At 55.5% G+C, this 26,898-nt stretch overlaps 1 protein-coding gene across 1 annotated transcript; it reads right to left on the reverse strand.

Moving 5' to 3' along the window:
* Window positions 1–646: 646 nt before the first annotated feature.
* SEZ6 (seizure related 6 homolog) lies at window positions 647–26,898 on the reverse strand. The gene is made up of 16 exons (XM_052658357.1): window positions 26,256–26,898; window positions 25,426–25,559; window positions 12,312–12,507; window positions 7,643–7,828; window positions 5,059–5,227; window positions 4,760–4,926; window positions 4,020–4,214; window positions 3,625–3,763; window positions 3,337–3,533; window positions 2,583–2,777; window positions 2,006–2,197; window positions 1,723–1,920; window positions 1,407–1,445; window positions 1,031–1,148; window positions 844–946; window positions 647–679 (listed from the first exon to the last, which is right to left on the reverse strand). The coding sequence occupies exons 1-16, from the start codon at window positions 26,833–26,835 to the stop codon at window positions 647–649; spliced, it is 2,841 nt and encodes a 946-aa protein (XP_052514317.1). The 5' UTR covers window positions 26,836–26,898.

Consider the following 26,898-nt stretch of genomic DNA (forward strand, 5'->3'; position numbering starts at 1 on the left):
TAGGGAAGCCCAACCTGAGCCTGGGGTAGAGTTCCTAAACCCCTTAAGATCCATAGTGTTATTGCCTGTGCCAGGAAGGGGCAGGAGGCAGAACTGACCATTCCTGGGGCCTTAGAGAAAGACTAGAGATCTCCCTAGGGAACCGGTGTCAGCATGCCAGGACTACTCAGAGGTCACTGTTAAGAGAAGTGTTGGCCACTAGCAGCGGCCCTGTGAGCAGCACCCTGGCACACTTTCCGCCACTGTCATGTCAGGGGTGCTGCACGCCAGGGCTGGAGGGTGGTCACGTGGAGGGAGGTACTCCGCCCTGCCTGTGAATTCCAGCTCAGAGGGCCCAGGCCTGAGAGAGGGTCAGGAGAATGCTGGTTCTTGGTGCGTGTGCTCCAGCTGTGTTTGGCCTGGAGGCAGATGCCCCTGACTTGGACCCAAGGAAGGGCCCTAAGGGGGCAGTGGTCCCAAGAAAATAGGCCCCGGTGGGTATTGCAGGCGGGATGTGCACAACTTCTTGAGGGACTGGCGGCATCTCTTCCCAGGTGGTATGTACAGGAGGTGGAGGGCAAGGGAGCGGGAAGCTGGGAGCTCTGCTGCTGGACTGGGATGCAGGGCGGAGCCGGCTTCCCCAGGCCGCCCCACCTAGATGGAGACTTCATATTCTCTCGTCTCCTGCAAAGGAAAGAGACTTCTGGGAGTTGGAAACTTGTCAAAGGCCTGCTAGTCCACAGTCCACCTTCCCGAGGAAAACAGAAAGAGTGAAAGGACTTGGCAGGACCCGCAGGGGTACCTGGCCAAGGGAACACAGAATTGGGTCCTGACTGGGGTGTCGAGCCTGGCCTCGGTACTTACTCCAGTCTCGTAAGTTGGATTATCAAACGCTGACTCCACAGTGATGCGGTCATAAGGGCGGGGTCGTGTCCGGGGCAGCTGCAGGGGGCTGTTCCCCTGGAGCCTGTGCAGCAGAGAGGCCTAGGAGTCAGGAGTGCTGGGCGGGAGTGAGTCAGGGGTGCAGGGCAGGCAGGGAAGCCGGACTCACCTGCAGAAGTAGAGGTACACGCCTCCCACCAAGAGCGCCATCGCCACCAGCGGCAAGAAGATGGCAGCTGCGAGGTGAGCAGCATCCAGTGTGCTGGAGGCAGCTGGCACCTTGGCAACTGAAAGCACAGAGGATGGGGCTGGGGCAGAGGGCCCTGTTGCCTGAGTCCCACATCCCCTCGCCTCTGCCCAGGGGCAGCCAGCCGCCAGCTCCCTCTAGCTGGCTGGGGGCGGGGGAAGGGGCTTTTTGCCCCCTGTTAGTCCCAGATCTCTCTCTTTCTCTGCCCTCCCTCCTTGGGGAGCCCACAGCCTGGAAGCTGTGAGAACAAGGGGCAGGGAGATTATTTCCCTGACCCTCAAGGAGGTTGGGGGCTCACCATCCAGGCTGCGGCCGCTGTAGAAGCCGTCCAGAGAGGCTAGAATAAGAGGGGAGGGCCAAGGGCAGTGGGTGAGCCCAAAGAGCCAGACCACAAAGGCAGGGAGTGGGCTGGTCATGGGGAGGAATTTGTCCAAGGGGAGCCCACCCCAGAGTTTGTCAGCAGGTCAAAAGGATCTGGCAGACACCCAAGAAACCAAGAATAACATAAGAGGTGGGGGTGTGTGGGCAGGGGGTTTTGGTTCTCGGCCTCTGACATCTTTGGCAGGGCAGCCCCGTAGGCCAGGCAGAGGTTCAGCAGATGGTAGGACACTCACCAGCCCTACAGATGGGCGGGGGGTCACTCCAATGTGAGGGGTGTCCGGGCACACACTTGATGCTGGCCTGGCCCTTCAGCACATAGCCAGGGGCACACGAGAAGTGGACAGTAGCCCCCGCTGGGTGCAGCCGCTTCTCGGGACTACGGGCACCATTCTCGGGGGCGCTGAGGCCATGGCACGGTTTGAGCTGTTCCACTGCAAAACAGGCAGGGCCCAGTGAGGGTGCCCGGCCCCTAGCCGCAAGAGGCAGCATCCTCCCACCTCCCTGTCTGACACTCACGGAGACATTTGGGGGCCCGGTCGCTCCACTTGGGGCTGCTGGCTTGGCGGTCATGGCAGGTGAGGAGGGCACTACCCGTCAGCACAAAACCCTGGTCACAGATATACTGCACGGTGGCCCCCACGGGGAACTTGGGGCTCGATATGAGGCGTCGGCTGTGTTCCACGTCCCCAGGGTCACGACAGGAAGTCACTGAGGGTAGGGAGTGACAGAGGGAAGTGGCCCAAGTAGAACTCAACAAAAACCAGTGCATGCTGGCTTTGTTCTAGGCCTGCCAACATCTTCACAGCATGGGGCTCCACCCCTATTTATCTGCCCCTACTACTGTGCTGGTGTTCTCTCTCCATTTGCCCCCTTCCCCATTCATCAGAATCAACAAACATTGATGGACCACATACCAGGAATGGAAAACTTGGAGTACTTGGTGGATAACCCTGTGAGAAGGTATGATCCCACTTCACAGATGAGGCAACCGAGGCTATGACTACCAGCTAATAACAGCTAGAGTCTGGATTAGAAACCGGGAGAGAGGCTTGTAGGTTGCACTGGGGAGAGCGTGGGGAACAGGTGCACTCACCTCTCTGGCATGAGGGCAGGTCCTCACTCCAGGTGAGGTCCCACTGGCACATGAGGACACTGGAGCCCACCACCTGGTAGCCAGGGTAGCACTGGTAGGTGACGACGGTGCCATGCACCAGCTCAGGCTGTGACGGGCTCTTCCACCCATTGGGGATTTCAGGTAGCTCCGGACAGGTGTCATTACGGGGCACCTCTAGGGGCAGCAAGATGCAGGCGGTCAGCAGCACCCAAGGGAGACTGTGCTAGCTTCCCTCCCCTCGAGGGCACTCCAGTTCCTGCCAATTCATCCAGGCCTGCCCTGGCCTGGGCAGGCTCAGCGATCATGCCTTCCTGCTCAGGGATTCCTTCTTGCCTGTCTCCTAGATTCCAGGGTTGTCACCTAAGCTTTGGCCTTACTTCCCAAGCGCGTTGGCCAATTCCTTAGCCCTGAGAGAGGGGCCAGGTAGGGTGGGGAAAACTGTCATTTCAATGAAGGCCTTTCCTCAGTTCCCTGTTTCTGTTAGGAAGTTCTTCGCTGCTGTCTACCCAGTTTAGCAGAGGCTTGCTTCCTCTCACTGGGCCCTCAGGGGAGATGGAGAATAAGATTAGGTTCCCAAAGGTGATGCCTGGAATGTCCCAGCTTCCCCCAATCAGATAAGAGCACTCAGACTCCTCACCTCCCTGGCTTTTCTGACTTGCCTAGGCTGGGGTTCTGCACCTGGCATCGCTTCTACCTCCCCAACCCCAGCAGGGCAGGGCAGGAGCAAGCTCACCAAAGAAGTGGATGACGAAGCCCTGCTGGTAGCCGAGCACTGAGGCCCCGGGGTCCGACTGGAACTGAATGGTGACATCAGCCATGGAGGTAAAGAGCTTGAAGTGGCCCCGGGGCCCAGAATACTGGCCCAGGACCCGAGCTGTCAGGTCGTCCCCGTCATAGAAGGTCAGCACGTCGCCCGTGCCTATGCGCAGCCTGTGGAGGGGAACCATCAGGCAGGGCGGGCTGGCTGAGAGAGGGCCCCCGATCCCGGGAGGTGGCTTGACAGAGCCCAGCGGGCACTCACACTCGGACGTCCAGCATGATGCGCTTGTCTTCCTCCACATGCACGCCCCAGATGCAGTCCTGCCCACGGCCGTACGGCTCTGGCCAGTTGGGGGAGAGCACCACGCCGGCCGAGTCTGTGGTCTCCCCACTACACACGGCTGGAAGGCAGGGGAACCGCATCCCCTCGGCGTTCCACCCCCCCATCCCACCCCCAGCCAGTGCCATGTCCTGGGGCTGCCTCCTGTCCACAGGAGTGCCTGCCCACTGCTGGGACCCACCTCCTCCTCCTCGGGGCGGGGGGAAGCTTCAGTCACATGTGTCACCAGGCCCCGTGGTCCCAGGTCCTGTGGCCAGCTCCCTCGTGTCCACCCTGCTCCCTGCCCCCAGCAGGCCTAGCCCCTGATGCGTACTGACCTCGGCAGGCGGGCTCTGTCTCATTCCACTGGGGGTCGTGGGGGTCCACGCACTCAATGATGATGGAGCCCTGCTCCAGAGTGTAGCCGGGGTCGCAGCTGAACTCCACGGTGGTCCCCACAGGGTAAGAGGGTGCGCTGCTGCTGAAGTTGCCGTATTTGACAAAGGGCTCGTAGCAATGGCCTTGCTGGAAGGCTGCAAACCACAGGACCCAGCCCAGCTCAGCACGACTGGGGCAAACATGGGGCAGTCGTCCTACTTCCATCCCCAGGGCCTTTCTCTTCCTGACAACTGATGTGTGTCTGGGTTTGGAGCAGGGGGCGGAGCAGCCCAGAGCATGTATCCTCAGGAGGCCATCACCATTGTGTTCTCAGTGCTGAGTTTGTGCTTAGTACACAGAAGGCACTCAATACATGTTTGGTTTTTCTTAACAAATTAATGAACACATGCATGCATGAGCGGTGCTAGAGTGTGTCCTGCAGCAGTTCTTCCGTAAGAGTGGGGGCTATTTTTATTCTTCAAACTCTAGAGAACTGATTCTCTTGGACCAGAGGGCCTGGGTCCAGGCAGGGGTCTCCTGCAAAGATGGAGTAGAATCCTGGATTTCAGGGGATGAGTAAGGAGAGAGGATCTGGGTGGCAGGTAGGCAAGGGGCGAGTTGGAAGGAGTGATGAGGGAATCGAGGCAGAGAGACCCTGGGCTGGAGACCCGCACCCCTGGTTAGGCCCCAGCAGGCTCACCCTCGTAGCGCAGGGCCATGCCAGCAGCCACCCCACTGCTGTCAGTACTGAGCTCCACGAAGAAGTGTCGGCCGGAGCTGAGCAGGCCCTCAATGGGCAGGTACTCGACCTCGTAGGAATCATACACGGGCGGGGCCTCCACGTTGTCCCCATTACGGATGATGAGCCTGGGCCACAAGAGCGGCAGCTGCGTGGCTGGTCGCTGAGTTGGGTGGGGTGAGGCCCCAGGCTTGGGTACCATCCCTCCGGCAGGGTACTACCAGGCCAGGCACTCTGATCCCACCAGGACACCCCCTCACCTGTCATCATCCTCAGCCAGGGAAACCTTCTCAAAGTGCAGGTGCAACCGCTGGCCCTCGGGAGCCTCAAGCAGCCAGTGGCAGGTGAGGTTGTTGCTGTAGTTGCCCGGGAAGCCGGGCGAGACGATGCGGCCGGTGGTGGCGTTGCGGATCACTCCACCGCAGGCAGCTGTGAAACGGGCCGCGCTGTGGGCTGGCCCCCGGCTGGATCCTAGACGGCCTAGCAAGCCTCCCCGCCCATCCCAGCTCCATGCCTTCTGCCGGGGGCAGCAGGGAGCTTGCCTTCACGGCTCTGGAGGTCAATCCTTTGCCCCTGTGACCCTGTGGCTTCAGGCAGCCAACCTCCTAACTTTTCATACCTCCAGGACCATTCATGTGCAACTGCCTTGACTAGGGAATCTGCGGCTGCCTAGCCACGTGGCCCTGGGTGAGTCACCTTTCCTCACTGCTGACTTCTCAGGGAGGCCCTCCCTGATTCCTCCTCCCAGGTGAACTTTATTCCCCTTCCCAGGGCTCCAACCTTCTTGAATATATCTGCTGCCTCTGTCTCAGACAAGCTTCCTAAACCAGTTATTTTTGGATATGTCCCTTAACTAGGCCCTCCAGGGCAGGGGCCAGGTCTTTTCAAACCAGACACAGAGTTGGTATTCAATATTTTTTTGGATAAAATGAATGGATGACTATAAAGAAGAGAGTAGGACTAGCTCAGGGATGCCAAACACCTGGTGGCCATGCCCTTCACCTCCAAACCTTGTGCCTGTAGCAGGCCTTGTTAGCCAGGAGACAGTCTTGAGTCAGCATCACTACTACTGTCAAATAGTCCTGATTGACAGGCTGACCCCTTTCTAGCACTGGTCCCTCTGGCCTGGGACGGCCCCCTCTTCCTTAGCAGAGGCTTGGCAGCTCACCCTTCCCCATCACCAAGGGCTGCTGAGTTACTTGGCCACAAGCCCCTGGCAGTTAAATGGGGCCAGAGAAGAAGTCGCAGGGAATAGGACTCTAGCTGGTCCCCGGTAGCACTTTCCTTTCCTGGACCTACAGCTCTGGACTCTGCCAGCTCTCAGAGACCAGGCCACTCTGGCCAAGACGCAGTGCCTTTGTCTCCAAGTGTTCAGACTGAAGAGTATTTTAACCTAATACAGCTCCCGGGGAAGGGGTGCTGGTGAGTTTCTTCTCTGCTTCTTTGCAGAGAGGACAGACTCGCCTTTCTGCTTGGTCTTGGAACGGCACTGCCCTTGAAATCTGACTATGCCCTGTCTTCCGCTTAAATTCCTCAGTGGCTTCCTGTAACCCTCAAGATAAAGTCCAAGCTCAAGAGGGGGTTAGAGCCTTTTATAAAGCCGTCTCTCTTGGCTCGGCTGCAGCGCTTCCCGGCCCACTGTCTTCTTCAGGCGTGCCCCGCCGGCCCTCACTGTGGCGTGCCGCTTCATGTCTCTGCATCTCTGCATGCGCTGTTCCAGGAATCCATTCCACTGCCCGGAGCTCTGACATGCCCATCACCCTTCCCTGCCTTCTCCTTGGGAAGCTTGTTTGACCTCCTTCTTCGTTTTCGAGCAGCTCTCCCCTACTCCCCCCGCTTGGGTCTCCATGGTGCCCTGAGTTCGCCCCATCACAGCACCATCTGCCCTGAACTTCCTGAGTCGCTTTCCAGTCTTCCCATCGAACAGAGAGCTCCTTGAGGGCAGAGCCCAGGTCTGGCTTATTCATACCCACTTTGGCCTGATGCCCAGAAAGAGTTTATAGGATGAAATAAGTATCAAAACCCCAAGATGCAACAAAACACTCCATCTTCCTCTGTCAACAAGCCCCTCTTCACTGGCAGCAATCTCAGACTCTCCGATCACCCAGGACCAGAACCTGGGAGTCTGCTACGTCCCCCCTTTCCCTCGTCGGGGTCTCTGGAACCTCTTCATTCCCAAAGTCATTGTCTAAATTCAAACCCTCTTGCCTGGCTGGCTGCGAGCTTTCAGACACCACCCGCCTGTCTCTCCTGAGGGACAGTTCTGAACCCCTCCGTCCCCGTCTCACAAAATGTCAACGGCTCTCCACCCAGTGTCTTGGCCTGACATTCAAGGCCCTCCCACCACCCTCTCCCCATGTCTCAGGCCTCAGCCAAACCTGGCTGTTTTCTGTGTCCCTCAAACGCTCCCTCCCCTTGTCACCTTGGGTTCACTGCCCACACTGTTCCTCTGAAACCTTCAAAGCCACTCCTCCCAGGAAGCCTCCTAGGCACCCAGCTAGGAACGACTGCTTCCACCCACTCCAGGCCACTCTTTCTCTTCATCCGTACTTTTAACTTCCTGCTCTGGAAGTTGGTGACCCAGGGGCTGTCTTCCTCCCTCATTTCCTAGAACTGTGGGCTCCTTGAGGGCGCAGTCCCTGTTTAATTCCACTCGGTGTACCTGTGGTGCCTCCATACAGTAAGTGCTCAAGAAGTACAGATTGTGTAAATGCTACTGAGGTGTGAGGCCATTTTCTGGCTTCCTTATGGAGAGCAAATGGAGGTGCCAGACCGCAACAGAGAGCAGGGATGAGCCCCCACCTCACTTCCCTGTTTGGCACTGAGTCCCCGGGAGCCACTCACCGATGCAGACTGGCTCCTGAGAATCCCAGAAGGGCTGGGTGGCGTTGAGACAGGTAAGGAGCCTGGCACCCTTCAGCTGGTAGCCAGTGGTACAGCGGAAGCGGGCACTACCTCCAGGGTGGACGCTGGTGACAGTCACAGCTCCATAAGCTGGACGTCGGGGAAAGTGGCAGCTCAGGAGGTAGGCTGCAGAGAGAGAATGGGTGACGTGTGTGTGTGTGTGTGTGTGTGTGTGTGTGTGTGTGTGTAAGGGGCTGAGTCATAGCCAGGGCAAAAGAGGCCTGCCCCAGCCTGCCTCGAGGTGTCAGAGGAAGCATCAGGAATTGCAGAAGAGACTCTGATCCCCTCCCCAGAAGGTGTCAGTGATACTTCCGCAGCCTGGGCTGGAGCAAGCACAGAGCTGGAAGTTGGAGCCTTGGGTTCCAAGCTTTGACGCTCCAGGCAAGTTATATCTCCTTTCGGTATCCTGGTTTCCTCATTTGTTAACTGAGGTTCAAAATGTCAGCGCACTTTCAGGGTTCTTGTGAGAATAAATGGGGAGTATCTTATTCAGCTTGGTATCCCTGGAACCAAGAAATGTGTACTGAATGACTTATAGATGTGAAAGCACTCGAAATAGTGAAACGCCTATACTGATGTGAAGTATTGATATTATTTTTTCTGCAAGGGACAAAGATGAATTACAGCAGGAAACACCAAAGTCAAACAGTAAAAACTTTCCCGGTATTCACTGAGGAGTGCTAAAAACCTTGATGACAAGGGCTGTGGACTTTGAAAAACAGGAGGCGTCCCGGATGGGGAAGCAGGATGCAACTTCAAGGAAGTTGTGGGAGGAACAAGTTGCCCTGGGAAACTTAACTTTTGAAATTGTCATACCAAATATAACCGAATGGTGGCAGCAAATCCTGTAAAACAGCCCAGCAAATCCCAATCCAGTGCCAAACTGGGGCCTTAGCTAAAAATGGGGACCAGGGCTGAGAGGTAGGGAAGGAGGCCTTGGAGGGGTCAAGGAGAGCGGCTGAGTGAAGAGTCTGGGCTATGGAGCCTGAAAACCCTGGGGTGCTGGGAGAGATGAGGACCGTCTAGACTGAGAAACCACTCCCGGGTCTTGGGAGTGGAGGAGGCTCACCCTCACTTGATGGCACTAGGAGGATGGGAAGTGAGGTCCAGGTAGGAATTCTACTAGCCTCTGTGTGTCTCTGTATGAATATAAGAAAGGGCTGCTTCTGGGCAGACCAGGGTCCAGACACAATGTCAGTGCCAAAGCTTAGCTTAGTTGCTCAGTCGTATCGGACTCTATGCAAGACCCCATGGACCGTAGCCTGCCAGGCTCCTTGGTCCATGGGATTCTCCAGGCAAGAATACTGGAGTGGGTTCCCATTTCCTACTCCAGGGCATCTTCCTGACCCAGGGATCTAGCCCGTGTCTCCTGTGTCTCCTGCATTGTAGGCAGATTCTTTACCTTGAGTCATCACTAGTTTTGTGATTTTTACCTGGCCTGGCCTTAGTTACTAGGTCGGTGAAAAGGGGAGAGCATTCCTACTTATCCCTCTCTCACAGAGTTCTTAGAAGAATGGCCAGTGAGTGGTGGCTTATGATTGGCAGTCAGTTGTACGGGGGGCAGTGCTCAGGAGGTGGGCTCTGAGGTCAGACTGCCTGGGTTTGAATACAGGATCCTCTCCTTGCTATGCCACTTTGGGCAAGTTACCTAACTTCTCTGTGCCTCAATTTCCTTGTTTACCCACCCTGCATTCTGTTGTTACCTGAGAAAATATAGGTGCAGTGTCTGAACCTTACATATTTGAACCTTCACTAATACTTCTGGGCAGGGAAAGTGAAAGTGTTAGTCGCTTAGTTGTCTGACTTTTTGCAACCCCACAGATTATAGCCTCTGTCCGTGAGATTTTCCAGGCAAGAATACTGGAGTAAATAGCCATTCCCTTCTCCAGGGGGTCGTCCTGACCCAGGGATAGAACCGGAGTCTCCCTCACTGGCAGATTGTTTGCCATCTGAGCCACCAGAGAAGCCCTGGCACAGAACAGCACCAGATGCTGTTATTGTTTGTAATTTTGATTAATAAAAGCACCTCACATCTGCATAGGAAAGGGAGCACCTTCCAGCTTCTAAAGTGCCTGCATGGGACTCCCATGGCGGTCCACTGGTTAAGGCTTTGCGGTTCCAATGCAGGGGACACGGGTTCGATTCCTAGTTGGGAAACTAAGATCCCATATGCTGCAGAGCACAACCAAAAAAAAAAAATTGCCTTCACACTCTTCTTACTTGATGTCTACAACATGCTTAGGAGGAAGCTAGGGGTGATTAACTCGTTTTCAGGTGAGGAAAAAACTAAGGTTCAGAGAGATGGAGGGACTTGACCTGATCACACAGTCAGTAAGTAGTAGAGGGGGCACTTGAAGCTCCTGGCTCCAGAGCCCACTTGCTTTCTATCTCCCCTTTCCCACCTGCTTTCCCAGTTGAAGTAGAAATGTGGGCTCAAGAATCAGAGAAACCTGGGAGTAATAACCAAGGCTGCCCTGGTTGGTGGTGCAGGGTGGCCACTCACAATGATCTGGGGAGGAACCCGAGGTTGGGGTGGGATGGGACACTCTACCCAGAATGGAGGGGAAATGACACCCAGGGCGGTCTAGGTCATGAGGCAGATGGCATACTCAGCACTTGTATTTCCATCTTCCCCATAACTCTTGGAACAGAGACCCCCCACCCCCCATTTTCACAGATTAGGAAATGGGGCTGGTGTGAGGTGAGAGCAGGAGGCTGGGGGCAGACGATGAAGCCCCCAGACTCCATGGTGGGTAAAGTGCTGCTTCCCAGGACGAGCTTCCTCATGTTGCCATGACGACTGTTCCCGGGGAGCCTGCATCACTGCAATCTGTTGAGCTATTTTCTCCCTGGCATCTGTTTCTGGGGCCAAGTCCGGTGCCAGGAATATTCAGGAGGGAGGAGGGGGATGCCTGGCAAGGCCCTCTGCTTCCTCACCCTGCCTGAGGCTGTGGGAGGGGAGCTGGAACTTGGTTCTGCAGATGAGACCCCTGCCTCATGATCTCCAACATTCTCTTGGACAGCTCTGGCAGGGCTGTGGGTCCGAGGCCCCTCACCCCCTCTTCTGGCACCCTCTTTCTCCAGCCTGGGGAGATGTGCGTATGAGCGCGCGCTCCTCCTGTTCCCATCTCTGGGATCAGGGCTAATTACAGCCTATAATTAGGGGAATTACACTCATTAAGGAAAGAGCTGATCATTGACAAAAACTGGGCCGAGGAGGGAGGGCTTCTGGGAACCGAGAAAGACACAGGACTGGGCCAGCTTTCCCGGCCCCTCCTTGGGGTCCGCACCCCTCACAAGCCTCCACCTCGCTGCATTTCAGCCACCTTTGTCTGGCCCAACAGAGAGAAGGTCCAAGGATTTGTGCAAAGGAATCTGTAGCTACCGAGAAGGTTACCGTGGCGTGAAATTATGCCTGCTGCTAGGGAGGATTGATGAGCCATTAGGGAGGCTGGCCGGGCTGCCGAGATGTCACCCTTGCCTCAAGGCAAGCTGGTCCCTTGTCTCCGACAAGCCCCTGGCCAACCCCTGATGACCACAAGGCTCCCTATTGCCACACCAGACTGCTCCCCCAGTTTAGGTAGAGAGGCCAGGAAGGCGTGGGTATTTCTTAGGGGGAGGACCAAGCATCCCCATCTCCAGAGGAGTGGGGAAGTGGTCCCTGGTGATGAAGGCAATTGTTCTCATCAGTTATCTCCCTATTAGCACTCCCCAGTCTGAACTGGTTACCTTGTCACAGCAGTGCAAGGGATCAAGGAGACTGTCTGGGGAAGAAGGGGCCAGGAGGGATCCTGGTGGGAGAGGGACAGAGCTGCTTTTCCTCCCTTTCCCATCCTGCCAGTTCTTTAATATAGTTTCCAGTTTTCTCATGAATGAGTGCTAAAGCAGTTGTCCACCACGGTTTTGTGGGCTCGACGTTTTGGTCTCATTTTACAATGGAGGAAAAGAGGTCAGAGGGTTAGAGAGGTCAAATGACTTGCACAAGGTTGATAGCCAGGGGGAAGGAGATTCAGACGCGGATCTGCCCTTCTCTTGAGTCTGTGATTTTCCTATTACGTCATGCCATTCTCCTATTTCCAGAGGTATTCTGAGCTGACTGGGACATGGGCCAGGTCCAGGGTGGGTGAGACAGTTCAGGAAGGCCAGGGTGGTAGGTAAGGACCTCTAGATGGTCAGCTGTCAAGCCCCTTTGACCTTGACCCCCTTGCATTTGGGAAGCAGGCTTCTGTTGTTAACTGCTTGTTAAGTGTCTGCCTGCTGCGGAGATTCTGAATTCCTTGAGGGTAAGGACTACGCTGGATCTTAATACTGCCAGTCTCCAAAACAGGCCTGGCAAGGAGCAGATGCCTAGGAAAAGTTGACTGAATGAATGAATGAGTGGCAATGGACACACCTGGGGCTTTGATTCTGTGTCAGTCCCCCTTCGGGACGAGTTCTCTGGTGGGTGATAGGTGGAGGAGGGAATGTCCTGGAGGTATCAGATGGGCCATACTCACCCCAGTGTATGTTGCTAGCCTCTCCATGTTCCCCCCCAGACTGTAATAGCACCAGAGACCCCCAGTAGGGCAGCCAGTCTGGACTGGTCCTACCCTCAGCTCCCCAGGCCTACCTTGGAAGTGGAAATGAAAGGTGCCAGGCCCAGCAGGGGGTGGGAGGCTCTGGAACCTCAGGGCTGCCTGGTGGGTGGGGCTGCGGATGACTTGGCCCCTCAGCAGGAAAGACTGGTTGGCCAGGGGCAGTGGGTCAGGCCCCCCGAGGCCCTCCACGGTCACGGTCTCCCCCTCTCGGAGGCTGATGTTCTGGACCTGCCCATGGGATAGACAGAGCAAAGCAGAAGGGTCAGGCTTCTTTTTACTGATTGAGCTCTGCTGCCCTCAGGCTCCTGCAGGCGCCGAGGCATGGCCAGTCCTCAGTGCCCCCTGGGCATTGGAGCCCCCAGCCTGGAGCTAGGCCCTTCAGTGCAGGAAGAGCTCATTTTACCTCCCAGTAACCCTGTGGAATGGGACCTGAAGTTCAGAGATATTAGGTATATTATTCAAGGTCACAGATTATAGGGCTTCCCAGGTAGTGCAATGGTAAAGAATCTGCCTGCCAATGCAGGAGACACAGGGGACACAGGTTTGATCCCTGGGTTGGGAACCTCCTGGAGAAGGGAATGGCAACCCACTCCAGTATTCTTGCCTGGAGAATTCCATGGACGGAGGAGCCTGACAGGCCACAGTCCATGGGGTTGCAAAGAGTCAGACACGGCTGAGCACACACATGCACGCACTCAGAGGTTAGTAGAAGTGGGATTTGTAAACACATCTGGAGAAGGGAAAGGCTACCCACTCCAATATTCTGGCCTGGAGAATTCCATGGACTGTATAGTCCTCAGGGTTGCAAAGAGTCGGACACGACTGAACGACTTTCACGTCACTTCACTTCTGTTTTCCAAAACTTTTCAACTACACCGTGTGCTTCCTGTCCCTTCCTTGCTTGAGGCTCAGTTTTCTCATCTGTAAAGTGGGGATGTAATGGGTGGGTTGAACTAAGTGGTGTCCAAGAGCGTGGCCAGCAAGGTGGGGTCTTAAACATCAGACCTATGAGCCCAGTTTCCCCTGAAAATCCCCTGTTGGATGCCTCACAGGCATCTCTCACCCAGTCTGCCTCAAACTGAGCCACCCTCTTCTCTTTCCTCAACTAGCAGCTCTCCTGGCTCCCTAGCTCAGGGAATGACCTCACTATCCATCTGCAAGCCCAAGTTAGAAACTAGCATCTTGCCTCCTGCCTCATATTCCACATCCAATCAGTCATTCCATCCTGTCAACTGGCCCCCAGCTCTGTTCACTGCCCACCTCCCCACAGTCCTCACCTGGACCAATGCAGCAGGCTCTTGCCAGCCTTTCTGCCTGCAGGGCTTACCCCACTCTTCCCTCTACATCAACATTATCTGAACTGCAGCCAGTGAATAGCCCTGATCTGTGGCTGCTCATGGTGCTTTCTTATTTAAATCCTCTGTGACTTTCCAGTGAGCCCACAAAGACCATAGTATCTAGCCCGAGGTCTTTGCTGTGGCCCTGAGGTCCCTGCCCCACTTGGCCCCTGATGACTGCTCAGCCTGGTCTTACACCACACCCCTCCCTTCTGATCATTTCCTGTCTGTCACAGGCCCCTCTGCCATCGCTCCAATCCTTAGTCCTTCAATCCCTGGAGCATTCTTCTGGGCTCTATGCCTTCATTCAGTCAAACAAGGATTGGACAGGAACAGAGTCTGCCCAGAGGAGAAATGGTAGTGATAGGATTAGAATAGGGTCGTTAAACAGGTAGCTATAGAAGTCCCAGTAGGAGACTATGGATAGAGCGGGGAAACCTAGGAAACTTTGGGACACCACTGTAAGTTAATGATCACTCAAGAAAGCTACTGAAACATCGTGAAATGAAGCAAGCTTGCTTAAGCATAAAGCCAGAAATAAAAGCATGAGACATGCCCCAGGCCATTAGGTAAAGGGGAAAAAAACAACAACAACGAACAACCTTCTACTGTTTTGAATAAGTGCTATGATAATCCAAAGAATTGATGCTTTCGAACCATGGTGCTGGAGAAGACTCTTGAGAGTGTCTTGGACAGCAAGGAGATCAAACCAGTCAATCCTAAAGGAAATCAACCCTGACTATTCACTGGAAGGACCGATGCTGAAGCTGAAGCTCCAACAATTTGTCCACCAAGAGCTGATGCATTGGAAAAGACCCTGATGCTGGGAAAGATTGACGGCAGGAGGAGAAGGGGGCGACAGAAGATGAGATGATTGGATGGCATCGTCGACTCAATGGACATGAGTTTGAGCAAGCTCTGGGAGGTAGTGAAGGACAGGGAACCCTGGTGTGCTGCAGTCCATGGGGTCGCAAATAGTCAGACACCACTGAGTAACTGAGCAACAGCAATGATAATCCTAGTTTGACCTCATAGGATCAAACACTCTCCTGCCTGATATGAAGGCGCAACTAGTGATGTAAGCCTGACATCTTCTCAAAGAAGGCAGTCTTTCTCCCTCCCTCACTTTCCTTTGACTATAAAATTGTAGCCTACTTAATCCTCGGGGCAGAGTTCCCTCACCTGCCCACTTGCATCTCTTACAATAAATCCTATATCAATAAATCTACTTCTTGCCTATCACTTTGACTCTCGCTGAATTCCTTCTGCAGTGATTCACAAAGAGCCTGACCTTCATTAAGTTCTGAAACCAGGCATGTGACCTCAGTTGGAAGATCACGGGTTTCAGATGGGTTTGAGTCCTGGCACTGAGATGGGATAAAATCCCAGTCGCAGGTGAATGGTTTCAGCTCAGGTGAGTGTATGGTCTGGTAAAGAAGCATTGGATTAGGAGCCCAGAGGTCTGGGACCTAATTTTAACCATGTAACTTTGGCCACCTCATACGAAGAGTTGACTCATTGGAAAAGACTCTGATGCTGAGGGGATTGGGGGCAGGAGGAGAAGGGGATGACCAAGGATGAGATGGCTGGATGGCATCACGGACTCGATGGACGTGAGTCTGAGTGAACTCCGTGAGATGGTGATGGACAGGGAGGCCTGGCGTGCTGCGATTCATGGGGTCGCAAAGAGTCGGACACGACTGAGCGACTGAACTGAACTGAGTCTTGGACAAATATGCCAACTATTTGAGCTTCAGTTTCTTCATCTATAAAATGGCCTACTGTGAATCTTTGCTACTCAAAATGTGGTCCCTGGGCCAGCAGCATCAGCACCACCCAGGAGCTGACTCTCAGACCCCATCTAAGATCTACTAAATCATCCATTGCATTTTAACAAGGGGGTTTCTCAGGTGGTGCTAGTGGTAAAGAATCCGCCTGCCGATGCAGGAGACGCAGGAGATGTAGGTTTGATCTCTGGGTTGGGAAGATCCCTTGGAATAGGAAACAGCAACCCATTCCAGTATTCTTGCTGGAAAATTCCACGGACAGAGGAGTCTGGTGGGCTACAGTCCATGGGGTTGTAAAGAGTCAGACACGACAGCACATGCACACACACTTTAACAAGACTTCCCCTGTGATTCCAAGGCACCGATCAACATAGTTTCCAAAGTGAAAGTGTAAGTGTTAGTTGCTCAGTCATGTCCGACTCTTTGCAACCCCATGGACTGTAGCCCCTCAGGCTCCTCTGTCCATGGGATTCTCCAGGCAAGAGAGGCAACAGGTTGCCATTCCCTTCTCCAGGGGATCTTCCTGATGCAGGGTCGTGGGTCTCCCGCATTGCAGGCAGACCTTTCCAAGGCCCCTAGTATGTTGCTTTGAGGCAGGACTTTCAGGGATTATCCACTTGGGCTAGTTAAGTAGCATCCAGTGAGTCACCAAATCCCTCCTAATCTTATGTCCCAATGTTCCAGTTGACTCCTCTCCACCCTTCCGTCTCTATCTTGGCTCTGATTACCACTGCCAGCACCCCAGCCCTCCATTGTTTCCCACCTGACCGTCACCCTGTCCATTCCCAACTCGTCTCCTGGGCCCTGGCTGTCCCTCATTGGATCATGGCTCTCTTCTACCCAAAGCTGTTGGTGATTTCAGATTGTCCACAAGACAAGGTCCAAACCTCCCAGCTCACTGTTAACTTCGGCAGCTATGCCAGTCTCTTACCTTCACTGAGGCCACAGGCCATGCTCACTCCCCTCCTCTGGGCATTTGCATGCCCAGGATCCTGCCCAGGAAATGCCTGCCCTTCTTCCTCTCCTGCTGAAGCTGCTCATTCTTTCAGGTCTCAGGGCCACCATCCTCTGCCTCTGAAGCCACGACAGTCAGTTCCTTTACTTCAGGCCCTCCCCACCTGTCCTCTATCTATTAAAGCCTAAAGGTAGCGTTTGGGGCCACAATGTCCTCTTCACTGGGGCTTCCCAGGTGGAGCTAGTGGTAAAGATCCCACCTGCCAATGCAGAGACATTAGAGTCATGGGTTCAATCCCTGGGTTGGGAAGAACCCCTGGAAGAGGGCACGGCAATCCACTTTAGTATTCTTGCCTGGAGAATCCCACGGACAGAGGAGCCTGGAGGGCTACAGTCCATAGGGCTGCATACAGTCAGACACGACTGAAGCGACTTAGCACGCACACATCCCCTTCACTGGCCAATTGCAATAAACATGTATGGAAAGGGTGAATGGGCGGGTCGCTGGATATATATCACTTGCCAGAGGCTGCTGAGAACAGTGAGGTCCGAGGACAGAGCTGTGCTAGGCTCTGAGCCCCTCAGACTATGGGTGCTGAGAGCAGAGGTGCCCTGCAGAACACCCCTGCCTGGGAGCAAAGACCTGGGGGATCTTAGGGGCTGAAGAGAAGGCCCGAGGCAGAGATGCTGGGCCAGAAGTGCCGCTCCTCCAAGAGCAGCTCAGGGCATGTTTGGGTGGAGGCTGCTGGACCATCTGCCAGGGACAGTCCTCAGGGAATTCCTGCAGCAGGCGGAGGCTGGAGGAGGTCCCCTCAAACTTGGAGATTCTGTGATTCTCGAGTTGGGCAAACAAGACTCACACACGTGGAATCTGTAATTACCGAGAGATGCCAGGCAGCATATAATTCTGCCTTAAGTGGGACTGAACGCATGCAGCAGGAATCCTCTAGGGGAGAGTGGAGGGGTTGTAGGCTGTAGGGGGAGAGAGGCTGGAGCAGGTGGGTCTGAGAGTGCTTCAGGGGGTGGGGCGGTACTAGGAGGAGGAGGAGGAGGAAGGGATGACATCACTGCAGGGAAATTGCTAAAGAAGCAAAGGCAGAGAAATACACATGAATTTAGCATTTTTCCTAGTTCCCCTAAGCACCCTTTTGACCCCAGCTTCCAGTTCCCGACCCTGCTGTTTAGCCAGCAACAGCAGCAGCAATACCAATAATTACCATTCACAGAGCACCTACCATGTGTGAAACCTTGGATGAAATATTATTTCATCCTCACCACAATTCTATAAGGAAGGTAGGTGGTAAAATCCCCTTAAGTAAACAGAAGCTGGGAGAGGCTAAGGAGCTTTGGAAAGGTCGCACAGGTGTTAAGTAACAGAGCCTTCCTTGCTGGAGGCCAAGGCAGCTCCCTCCCTCCCAGCCTCATGGGGGTGTCACCTGCAGACAGATTTCTAGACATCTTTATTCCCAGGCCCCAGGTCTGTCAGGTTTAGCAGGGACATGGTTTTTGGCCAGGCTGGGATTTTTTTAAAGGTGTTGAGCCGTCTTTCCCCTCAGAAGCCTGTTGTTTAGTTGCTAAGTGGAGCCTTACTCTTTTGTAAACCTGTGGACTGTAGCCCTCCAGGCTCCTCTGTCCATGGGATTCTCCAGGCAAGAATACTGGAGTGGGTTGCCATTTCCTTCCCCAGGGGATCTTCCTGATCCAGGGATCGAACCTGTATCTCCTGCATTGGCAGGTGAATTCTTTACCACTGAGCTACCTGGGAAGCTCTCAGAAGCCTGTAAAGCTGGGAGAACTGGGAGCTGAGATCTCTGTCCCTCTCTGATCTGGGGAAGGCATGCTCCCCTCAAAGCTGGCCTGGTGGTAGGGTTGCCATGAGAGCATGGGGTGGAGTGGGCCTGATTACTCGGGGCTCTTATCCAGAAGGCACCCTGTTCTCCCAGTGGCCGTCTAGGCAGCGCTGGCCCCTTGGGTTTCAAGCACCCACTTGCAGGCCTGCCACCGTGGCCGGATGTAATTTGTCACTTGTTTGAGGGCCAAGCCTGACAGGGGCCAGACAGGGCTGGGTGTTATACAAGGGGGGGTGATGAAGTCTTGATGTAATTTGCAGGCATCTGAAGAGCTCAGGAGATAGATTGAAATGTCAGCTCTGCTCATGAGGGCTGTCTTCCCACACCCCTAGCCAGTGGCAAGAGGGGAGCTGGAGACCAGGCCAGAGAAGACAGAGGCAGGAGGAGGCGAGGACAATTCCCACAGGACTCTGGGCTGTCTAACCCTGCCTGGCTTCCTGCAGACTGGCGGTCAGTTCAAGGAAGGAAATAGGGCTGCTTTGAGGGGGCTGACTCTGTCCTGACTCCTTCCTGGATGGGAGATGGGGAGGATTTAGGTTGCCCTCTGCCAACCCCAGACTGTCATCCTTGCCTGGCCTCTCTGTCCCCATGGAAGCTGCCAGTCGGTCTCCAGAACACACTCTAATGTTATGACTCACAAGCAGGATCGTACCATAAGGCTTTGCACACTATCACCTGAGTCTAAGCCTGCAGAGGCAGGCCATGAGCTCAGGGATGACTCATGTGCAAGCCCCTCCCCCAGCACTTGAGTCCCACCCCCAGCGGCTGACCACAGCTCTTGCTCCACTGCACTCTCCTGGTCACCAACAGCCATGAGTGTACTCTGACATAAGCCCAGTGCGTGCACGTCCATGCGTGCGTGCACGTCCATGCGTGCGTGCACGTCCATGCGTGCGTGCACGTCCATGCGTGCGTGCACGTCCATGCGTGCGTGCACGTCCATGCGTGCGTGCACGTCCATGCGTGCGTGCACGTCCATGCGTGCGTGCACGTCCATGCGTGCGTGCACGTCCATGCGTGCGTGCACGTCCATGCGTGCGTGCACGTCCATGCGTGCGTGCACGTCCATGCGTGCGTGCACGTCCATGCGTGCGTGCACGTCCATGCGTGCGTGCACGTCCATGCGTGCGTGCACGTCCATGCGTGCGTGCACGTCCATGCGTGCGTGCACGTCCATGCGTGCGTGCACGTCCATGCGTGCGTGCACGTCCATGCGTGCGTGCACGTCCATGCGTGCGTGCACGTCCATGCGTGCGTGCACGGTCACTTCAGTCGTGTCTGACTGTTTGCGACCCTATGGACTGCAGCTCGCCAAGCTCTTCTGTATGGGGATTCTCCAGACAAGAACACTGGAGTGGGTTGCCATGCCCGCCTCCAGGGGATCTTCCTGACTCAGGGATCGAACCCGTGTCTCTTATGTCTCCTGCATTGGCAGGTGGGTTCTTTACCACGAGCGCCACCCACTGCGTGCACACTACTCCCTACAATACATGAGCTGGCACATGCATGTCCACACACGTGTTCCCTCGTGTCCACGTGTTCCTCACTCCAACAGTAGTAGAATCACAGTTCTTCCCATGAGATCCTATACAGTTTTCAAAGCTCTTTCACACCCATTATCCTCTCAGCTCTCACAGAACCTCAATAAAGGAGGCAGGGAGGCTGTGGTTACCTCCACCCTATAGAGAAAGGAATCTTGTGATCAGAGAAGTTGAGAGGTCCTCTTTGGGTCACACAGTGAAGCCGAGGCACAGCCAGGACGCCAGGCCAGGACTCTTGCTTCCTGGCCCAGTGCTGTGCCTTCACGCATGTATCCCAGGCCTTTGCCCCCACACTAGGAGAATTCCAGTGAGGGTCCTAAAGGAGCAGGCAGGGCAGGGCTGAGGAAAGGGGTGGTGGATGTAACTTTTCAGTTGTTCCCAGCTGAACTCCCTCTTGGAACAGGCCAATCTTCTGGGCTAGGGGAAGAACAGGGGCACTAGAATCTTGGGATCAAATCCCAGCTCCGTCACTGACTAGTTGATAGGTCCTTGGGCAAGTCACATGACCTCTCTGAGTCCCAGTTTCGTCTGTGAGTTGGGGTTGTAAGGATTATGTTAGATCCCACCTATACGGGCTCAGCACAGATTGGGCAGAGCATCTGCAGTCTCCTTCCCCTTTTTTGGAGTGACCCGGGCCCCATCTGGGCTGTGGGCCACCTCCCCTCAGCTGGGCCAGGGCTCTGCCTGAGAGGTATGGTACCTGAGAACCACCCACTCCCTGGCCCAGGTTCTGAAAGTGAAAGTCGCTCAATCGTGTCTGACTCCTTGCGACTCCATGGACTGTAGCCTGCCAGGCTCTGGAATGGGTGGCTATTTCTTTCTCCAGGGGATCTTCCTGATTCAAGGATTGAACCAGGTGTCCCGCATTGCAGGAGGACTCTACTGTCTGAGCCACCAAGGAAGCCAGCTGCTAGCAAGCAGGAAACAGGGTTAAGGGCCTGAGGTGCCACTGCCCAGTCTGACCTATGAGGGAGTTTCTCAGCCAGAAAAGGAGCCATACGCAGAGGGACTGGCGTGGAGGACACTTTTACGTCATCTGATTCAACATCCTTTCACAGAAGGGGACAGAGGCCTAGAGGCCAGGGGCTTAGCCCCGTGACGGAGAGATGGGCTGCAAAGGCAGGCCTGGGAGCCCAGTCCTATAGCTTCTATGCCCTTGTCTTAACTGATGCTTGTCTGCAAACCCTGATGGCATAGGGTCTGCTTTAGGGATGGGGAGAAGGGCCTAGATCCATGGGGCTAGACCAGCTGCTCCCTTGTGACCCGCCCTCCCCCCCACCCCCTGCCTTCACATGGGCCTTCCTGGAGCCAAGAAAGAAGAGGTTGCTGAGGAATTTCACTGCTCTGCCCCACCACGTATGCCTGCATCAGTCCTGATCCTCGCCTGGGAGGATAGGGGGTTCTGCTTATCAAATTGGCAGCTGGCCTGGCCTGGGAGAGCAGCGTTCCAAAGGGGCCACTCGGGGCACCAGGGCAGGGATGGTGGGCAGCTGTGCCCAGGCTCCAGATGGTACAGACAGCCATCAAGCCAAGATGGGGCTGGCAGTGGGAAGGCTCTTGGAATGCCAAGCACAGTGAGAGACATGAGCCAGGCCCAGAAAGGCCTGGAGCCCTCAGGGGAGACTGGCTGCCTGGAGAGGAAATGGGACCCACATGGGCTACAGAGCTCAAGCCCCTCCATCTGAAGGGGCTTCTCTGGATCTGTCTAAAAAGAGCCTAACCCCATGCCAAACTCCTGGTCGAAACAGGCAAGCTTCTTCCTCCCTGGCCTTCTTCCTGCAGGCAGCTCAGACCCTCACTCTCGGAGGGCACAAGGAGCACCCTAAAGGGAAGTGGTCCAAGCCATGGGGAGCTGGGCAAGTAGAGATTCTAGAACCCTGAGACTGTTCCTGACAAAGGGGGGATTGAAAGGGTCTTGCCTAGGGTGCCAGTCTTTAGCCAGGACTCTGGGCACATGGCAGGGGCTCAGCATGGTGCCAGGCTGACCAGCGCAGGGCTGTGATTTATGGGTCTTTAAGACGTTCCTCTCCTCCCGTGGCTCCTCCTATCCCCCTTGCCAGGATTCTATCCCTTTCACCTAGTGTGAGCCATCTCTGAACTCATGGAGGGGTAGGCAGGGGCTTACCCACGATGGGGAGAAGCCACAAGCCTAAAGGAGCAGCGGGCCGCCTCCTAGGTGTGCCAACAGTCTCACTCATCTCGCCGCCAATGCCCAGCATGGCTTGGCCCAACATCCAGCTCTGAGCAGGAGAGCATTTTATGCTGACCTAGCCTCTGGCAGGAGTGCCATCGAGAAGCCCTGAAGCCCACCTCCTGCTCCTCTGCAATAAAGTCACCTGTCCAAAACTGCCAGGGCAGGCTTCAAAGGCCAGTCTGCCTTACCTGTCCTTCCCACCCCAGGCTTGGCTTCAGGCCTCTCATCCTTCAGCCTTCAGAGTAGGTATCGTCACCTCCCAGAACCGTTCCCTGACCAACCCCCCTACTCTGACTGCTGGCTGAAGGAATGTGCCCCGTCCTAGAATTCCTATGGTCCTCTGTGCTCCCCACTCCCATCCCCAACAGTACTGTGCATTTTATGGTCATTGGTGGTGGTGGTGGTGGGTTTTTTTTTGATGGTGGTCATCATTTTTTATTTCTGTCTCCCCCACTAATTGTGAAGATCTGTGTCCCAGTGCCCAGCACAGAGCCTGGCATGTAGTAATTGCTCGATCTGTATTTGTGAAACAAATTCATTCATCAAAAAACATTAGTTAATGATTAACGGAGTGATCTTGGGCAATTCCCTTTCCATGATGGCCTCCGTTTTTCACATACCCATTGGGTATCCATCTGCAGTGTCAGTAATTCTTCAGGTCCCCAAGTGGCCTGTGTGGCACTCCCAGGAGGCCTGGATAGGAGCCGAAGTGGCCGGAACCGGCCATGGAAGAACCTTAAATCCTGCTTCAGCGCTGGCTGACTCTGTGTCCCTCCTCACCTGGCCCTCCCTGCCATGGCCTCAGACTCTGTCTCAGCCCATCAGCTTGACAGGGTCCCCAAGGACTCTGCCCAGTGATGGGGGAGTAGAGGGCGCGGCCAGCATCTGTCTGCTACATGTCTTGACAGCCATCCAGGGCTGTGGCAGGTCTTCCTCTCAAGGTTGCCTGGTAACAGCTTTTGCATCTGATGAAAAAAAAATGTGGCAGAACCAGACAACAGACACGGGGCTTCCTAGGGCTTATGTGAGGGGGTGGGTATCCGGGGTGGGGCAGATGCCTGGGCCAGGTCCAGGGCAGGCAGAGCCCGCAGCATCTCACCTCACTGAGGAGAGTACCAGGACGCGGCCCAGCCTGGCCTAGTGGGCGTCAGCGGGGGTGGTAGGCTTGGGGGACAGGTAAAGCCAGCCCAGGCCTGCAGGGGGGCAGCCAGCCTGGCATCTGCCCCCCCCCCCCGCGCACTGCATGCCCCACACCTGCAGCTGGCGCCTTTCACCCGGTGAGCCACAGCCGGTGCCACCACTCATTAGGTGATGATGTTACATTAATTACCTTAATTAAGCGGCACTGAGAGCTAATGGCTTGGGGGTGGGGGGTGTTGGTGACTGTTCCTAATTACCCTCCCAGTCAGACCAGAGTGAGGGGCACAGGGCTTGGCAGAACAGGAGCAGACAGTTACAGAAAGAAGGGGAGGGGCCCACCAGGGGTGGGAGAAGGTACCCCCTCCTCAGGGTCTGGCTCAGAGACCTGGACCTGCCCTCCCCAGAGGGAAGGGTGCTGCCCCAGGACAGATGAGCTGGCTCTTAGCCCAGCTCCAGGGGCTCTGGGATGCGTGAGGGACAGGCCCGGAAGGGGAGACAGGCCAGTGGTGCCCTGATCCCCTCCCAGACTCCTCCTCTGCCCCTTCCCTGGCTCCTCCGTGACCTGCCTGATTCCCTCTACTGGGCTGAATGCCTCTCCTCTCCACCTCCATTCAGTCTCCAGAGTCACATCAAATGTCACCTCATTCCTTCCCTCCTCCATTCATTGGTCCATTTCATTCAATCAGCCCATGGAGAAGCCAGTCTGGGCCCTGTATTTCAAGGCACCCCTCAAGGAACTCAGAGTCTAGCTGGGGAGGGGCACAGCTATAAACACACCCATTGGAGACAGAGCAATGAGCTAGGATGGGAGATACCCCAAGCTCTGGGGATCAGGAGAGAATTCCCAGGAAAAGTGAGGCCAGATTAGAGTCCTAAGGGAAGGGATAGGAGGATGCCTCTTCTGGGCAAACGGACCAGCAGGTGCAATAGGAGCTTGTGAGGAAAGTGCGTTTGGTCTGTTCATTAGCTGTAAGCTGTTTAATGCAAAGCAAGAGTAGAGAACAAGGGAGGAAACGGCTAGAGATGGGCCCAGAGGGACTGGCCTTGATTCAGAGGCCCTTGGGGAAGACGTGGGAGGTAGGGTCGATTTCATTTGAGAAAAATGACTGCAGTGTGGGTGGAGGATGGTAGGAGGGGGCAAGCATGAGTGGAGTGACCAGTGAGGCAGCCACTATATCATCAGGGGAGGGATGACAGAGGCTGAACCACGTGCTGGCTGGGATGAGGGGGCAGCAAGCAGATCTGAGTTTGGGAGAGTGTCATGGTGATAGAACTCGGGCATGAGTTGGTGGACTCAGGGAAGAGGGAGAGGGAAGGGCCCAGGTTGCACAGCTCTGGTTGCACAGCTCCAGGGATGCTGTCTACAACGTACCGTGGGGGTGCTGCTCTAGGTTTCTGATTGGTTGGGGCCAGTCTCTGAGGATAGGTGTAGTGTCAAGCAGGTTTAGGGGAACAAAAAGGAAGAATTGGGTTTGGATCATGTGGAGCCTGTGGGGCAGCTCAGGTGTGGGGATTAAGAGAGAGCCGGTGGCTCAAATGGTAAAGAATCCCCCTGGAATGCAAGAGGCCTGGGTTTGATCCCTGGGCCGGGAAGATCCCCTGGAGAAGGGCATGGCTACCCACTCCAGTATTTTTGCCTGGAGAATCCCATGGACAGAGGAGCCTGAAGCAGCTACAGTTCATGGGGTAGCAAAGAGACGGACACAACTGAGCAACAAACACTTCACGCCAGGGGAGGGGTGAGATGGTGCAGGAAGGCAGGGGGCAGGGAGCTGGGCGCTAGGTCTGACTCCTCCAGCAGCTGGTCACCTTGGATGGTGCAGCCATGTCTGTCTTTCCCACCTTCGCATCCCAGGAGCCAGCAGAGGGGGCTGACCGAGAGGGGCTGCTCAGAGGGTATTTGCTGAAGGGAATGAGTGAGTGGATACACATGCGAGTGAGGCTCCATGGCTCTCAGAGGCCCAGCCAGGCCACTCTAGTCCTCTTTGACACAGACACGCGGATTCAGACACTCACCCAATCCTCAGCCCATCCATGGCTAGAGCCCCTCCTCGGGCTCTCCTGAGCTCCTGATTAAACCCCTGGGGGAAGACGATGGGCACACCTGCCCCTCCTGCCACCCCTCCCAGCCTCAGCGCTGCTGAGTGGGAACAGGAGCTCTTCACTTCCTGACGCACAGGGCAGAATCCAACCACGGTTTAGGCCCATCATCCGACCCTGCTCCTAGGCCCCTTTTCCCACTGATGACCTGGCACATCCCCACCTCCCCCCAGTAACCAGCACCTTTCTGGAAAGATAAGACACTAGCCCCAGTTTTTCCTCTGCCAGATCCAGGTCACTCACCTTGATTTCCACACCGTAGCCAGGGTAGACGGAGATGTAGTAGAAACAGTCCAGGCCAACGTCAGGGGGTGAGTTGGAGGCTGTGGGGGAGTCCAGAGAGCCCTCTGGGCCTGAGAAATTCCAGCTGCAAGGGCCTGGAAGGCAGGTGGAGACATAAGCTAAACTTAGCTCTGGCAATTTGGGTAGAACTATGGCTGTCCCATGTGTATGTGTGTGTATGCGTGTCTGGTATGTGATGACACTCACCCTTTGGGAGTTCTATTACCCTGTTGAAAGCAGAGTAACACCTTCTCTTGAGCACCTACTGTGTGCAATCTTATCTCAGTTCTTACAGTGACCCAGTGAGGTGGGTCTTCTTATTGCCATTTTACAGAAGAGGCTCAGGGAGGTTAGATAAAATCCCTAAGGTCTGGTGTGCATGCAAAGTCACTTCAGTCATGTCTGACTCTTTGAGACCCTAAGGACTGCAGCCCATCAGGCTCCTCTGTCCATGGGGTTCTCCAGGCAAGAGTACTGGAGTGGGTTGCCATGCCCGTCTCCAGGGGATCTTCCTGATCCAGGGATCGAACCCACATCTCTTGCATCTCTTGCACTGGCAGGTGGGCTCTTTACCATTAGTGCCACCTGGGAAGCCCCAAGGTCTGGGGTAGTTGCTTTCAGTCAGGATTTGAACCTGGGTCTGGTTCCAGTCCACATGCTCCCTGTGGGTTGGCCCTTGGTGCCAAAGGGCAAGGCAGGCCAGCACAGAGACACAGAGAGAGGAATCCGGAGGGCCCCCAGCTTCCCCATCCCCATCTCTAGATGGGGATCTGAGCCAGCAAGTAACTGACCTGGTGGCTGGACTGTGGTAACGGTGGTGGTAATGATGGTGCTGGTGGTGGTGGTCTCCTCATCGTCCCCTGAAGCCGTGGAGGTGGCGACGGTCCTCTCCATCCCGAGCCCTGTGGTCTGGGACAGGACCCCTGGAGCCCAGGGCCTGCCTATGTCTCCAGGACCCTCTGGGGTTGGAGTCCATGCTCCACTAGGGGGTGTGGTATTGGGCCTCTCCCCTGGGCCTGGGGTGGGCACTGCCATGCTGGGCCCTGGAGGTAGGGCAGCTGTGATACGAAGTGCAGGGGGCTCTGACTCCAGGCTCCAGGGTCCTTCCCTGGACTGGGGTTGAGTAGGTGCTGCCGCCATGACTGGAGAGGGGCTGGTGAAGACGGGGCGGCTGTCCTGGTTGGCCAGGCGGGGCAGGGGACTCGCTGTAGGTGGGTCAGGCCTCAGCTCGCCCTTCTCCAGCCCCTCTTGTAGGAATTCCTCCAGCAGGGGGTGGTGGTTAAGCAGCTTCAGGGTAGGGGCCGTTGTGACGAAGTGGACGCCTGGCGCTGGCTGCTCAGGTGTAGGGGCCACTGTCAACTCTCCATCCATCTCCTCCAGGCCTGGGGCCTGCCCTTCCTGCTCCGTGGGGGCCTCCAAAGAGAGTCCTGAAAT

Source organism: Budorcas taxicolor, chromosome 19, assembly GCF_023091745.1.
Source record: "Budorcas taxicolor isolate Tak-1 chromosome 19, Takin1.1, whole genome shotgun sequence".
In the NCBI taxonomy this organism is placed as follows: domain Eukaryota; kingdom Metazoa; phylum Chordata; class Mammalia; order Artiodactyla; family Bovidae; genus Budorcas; species Budorcas taxicolor.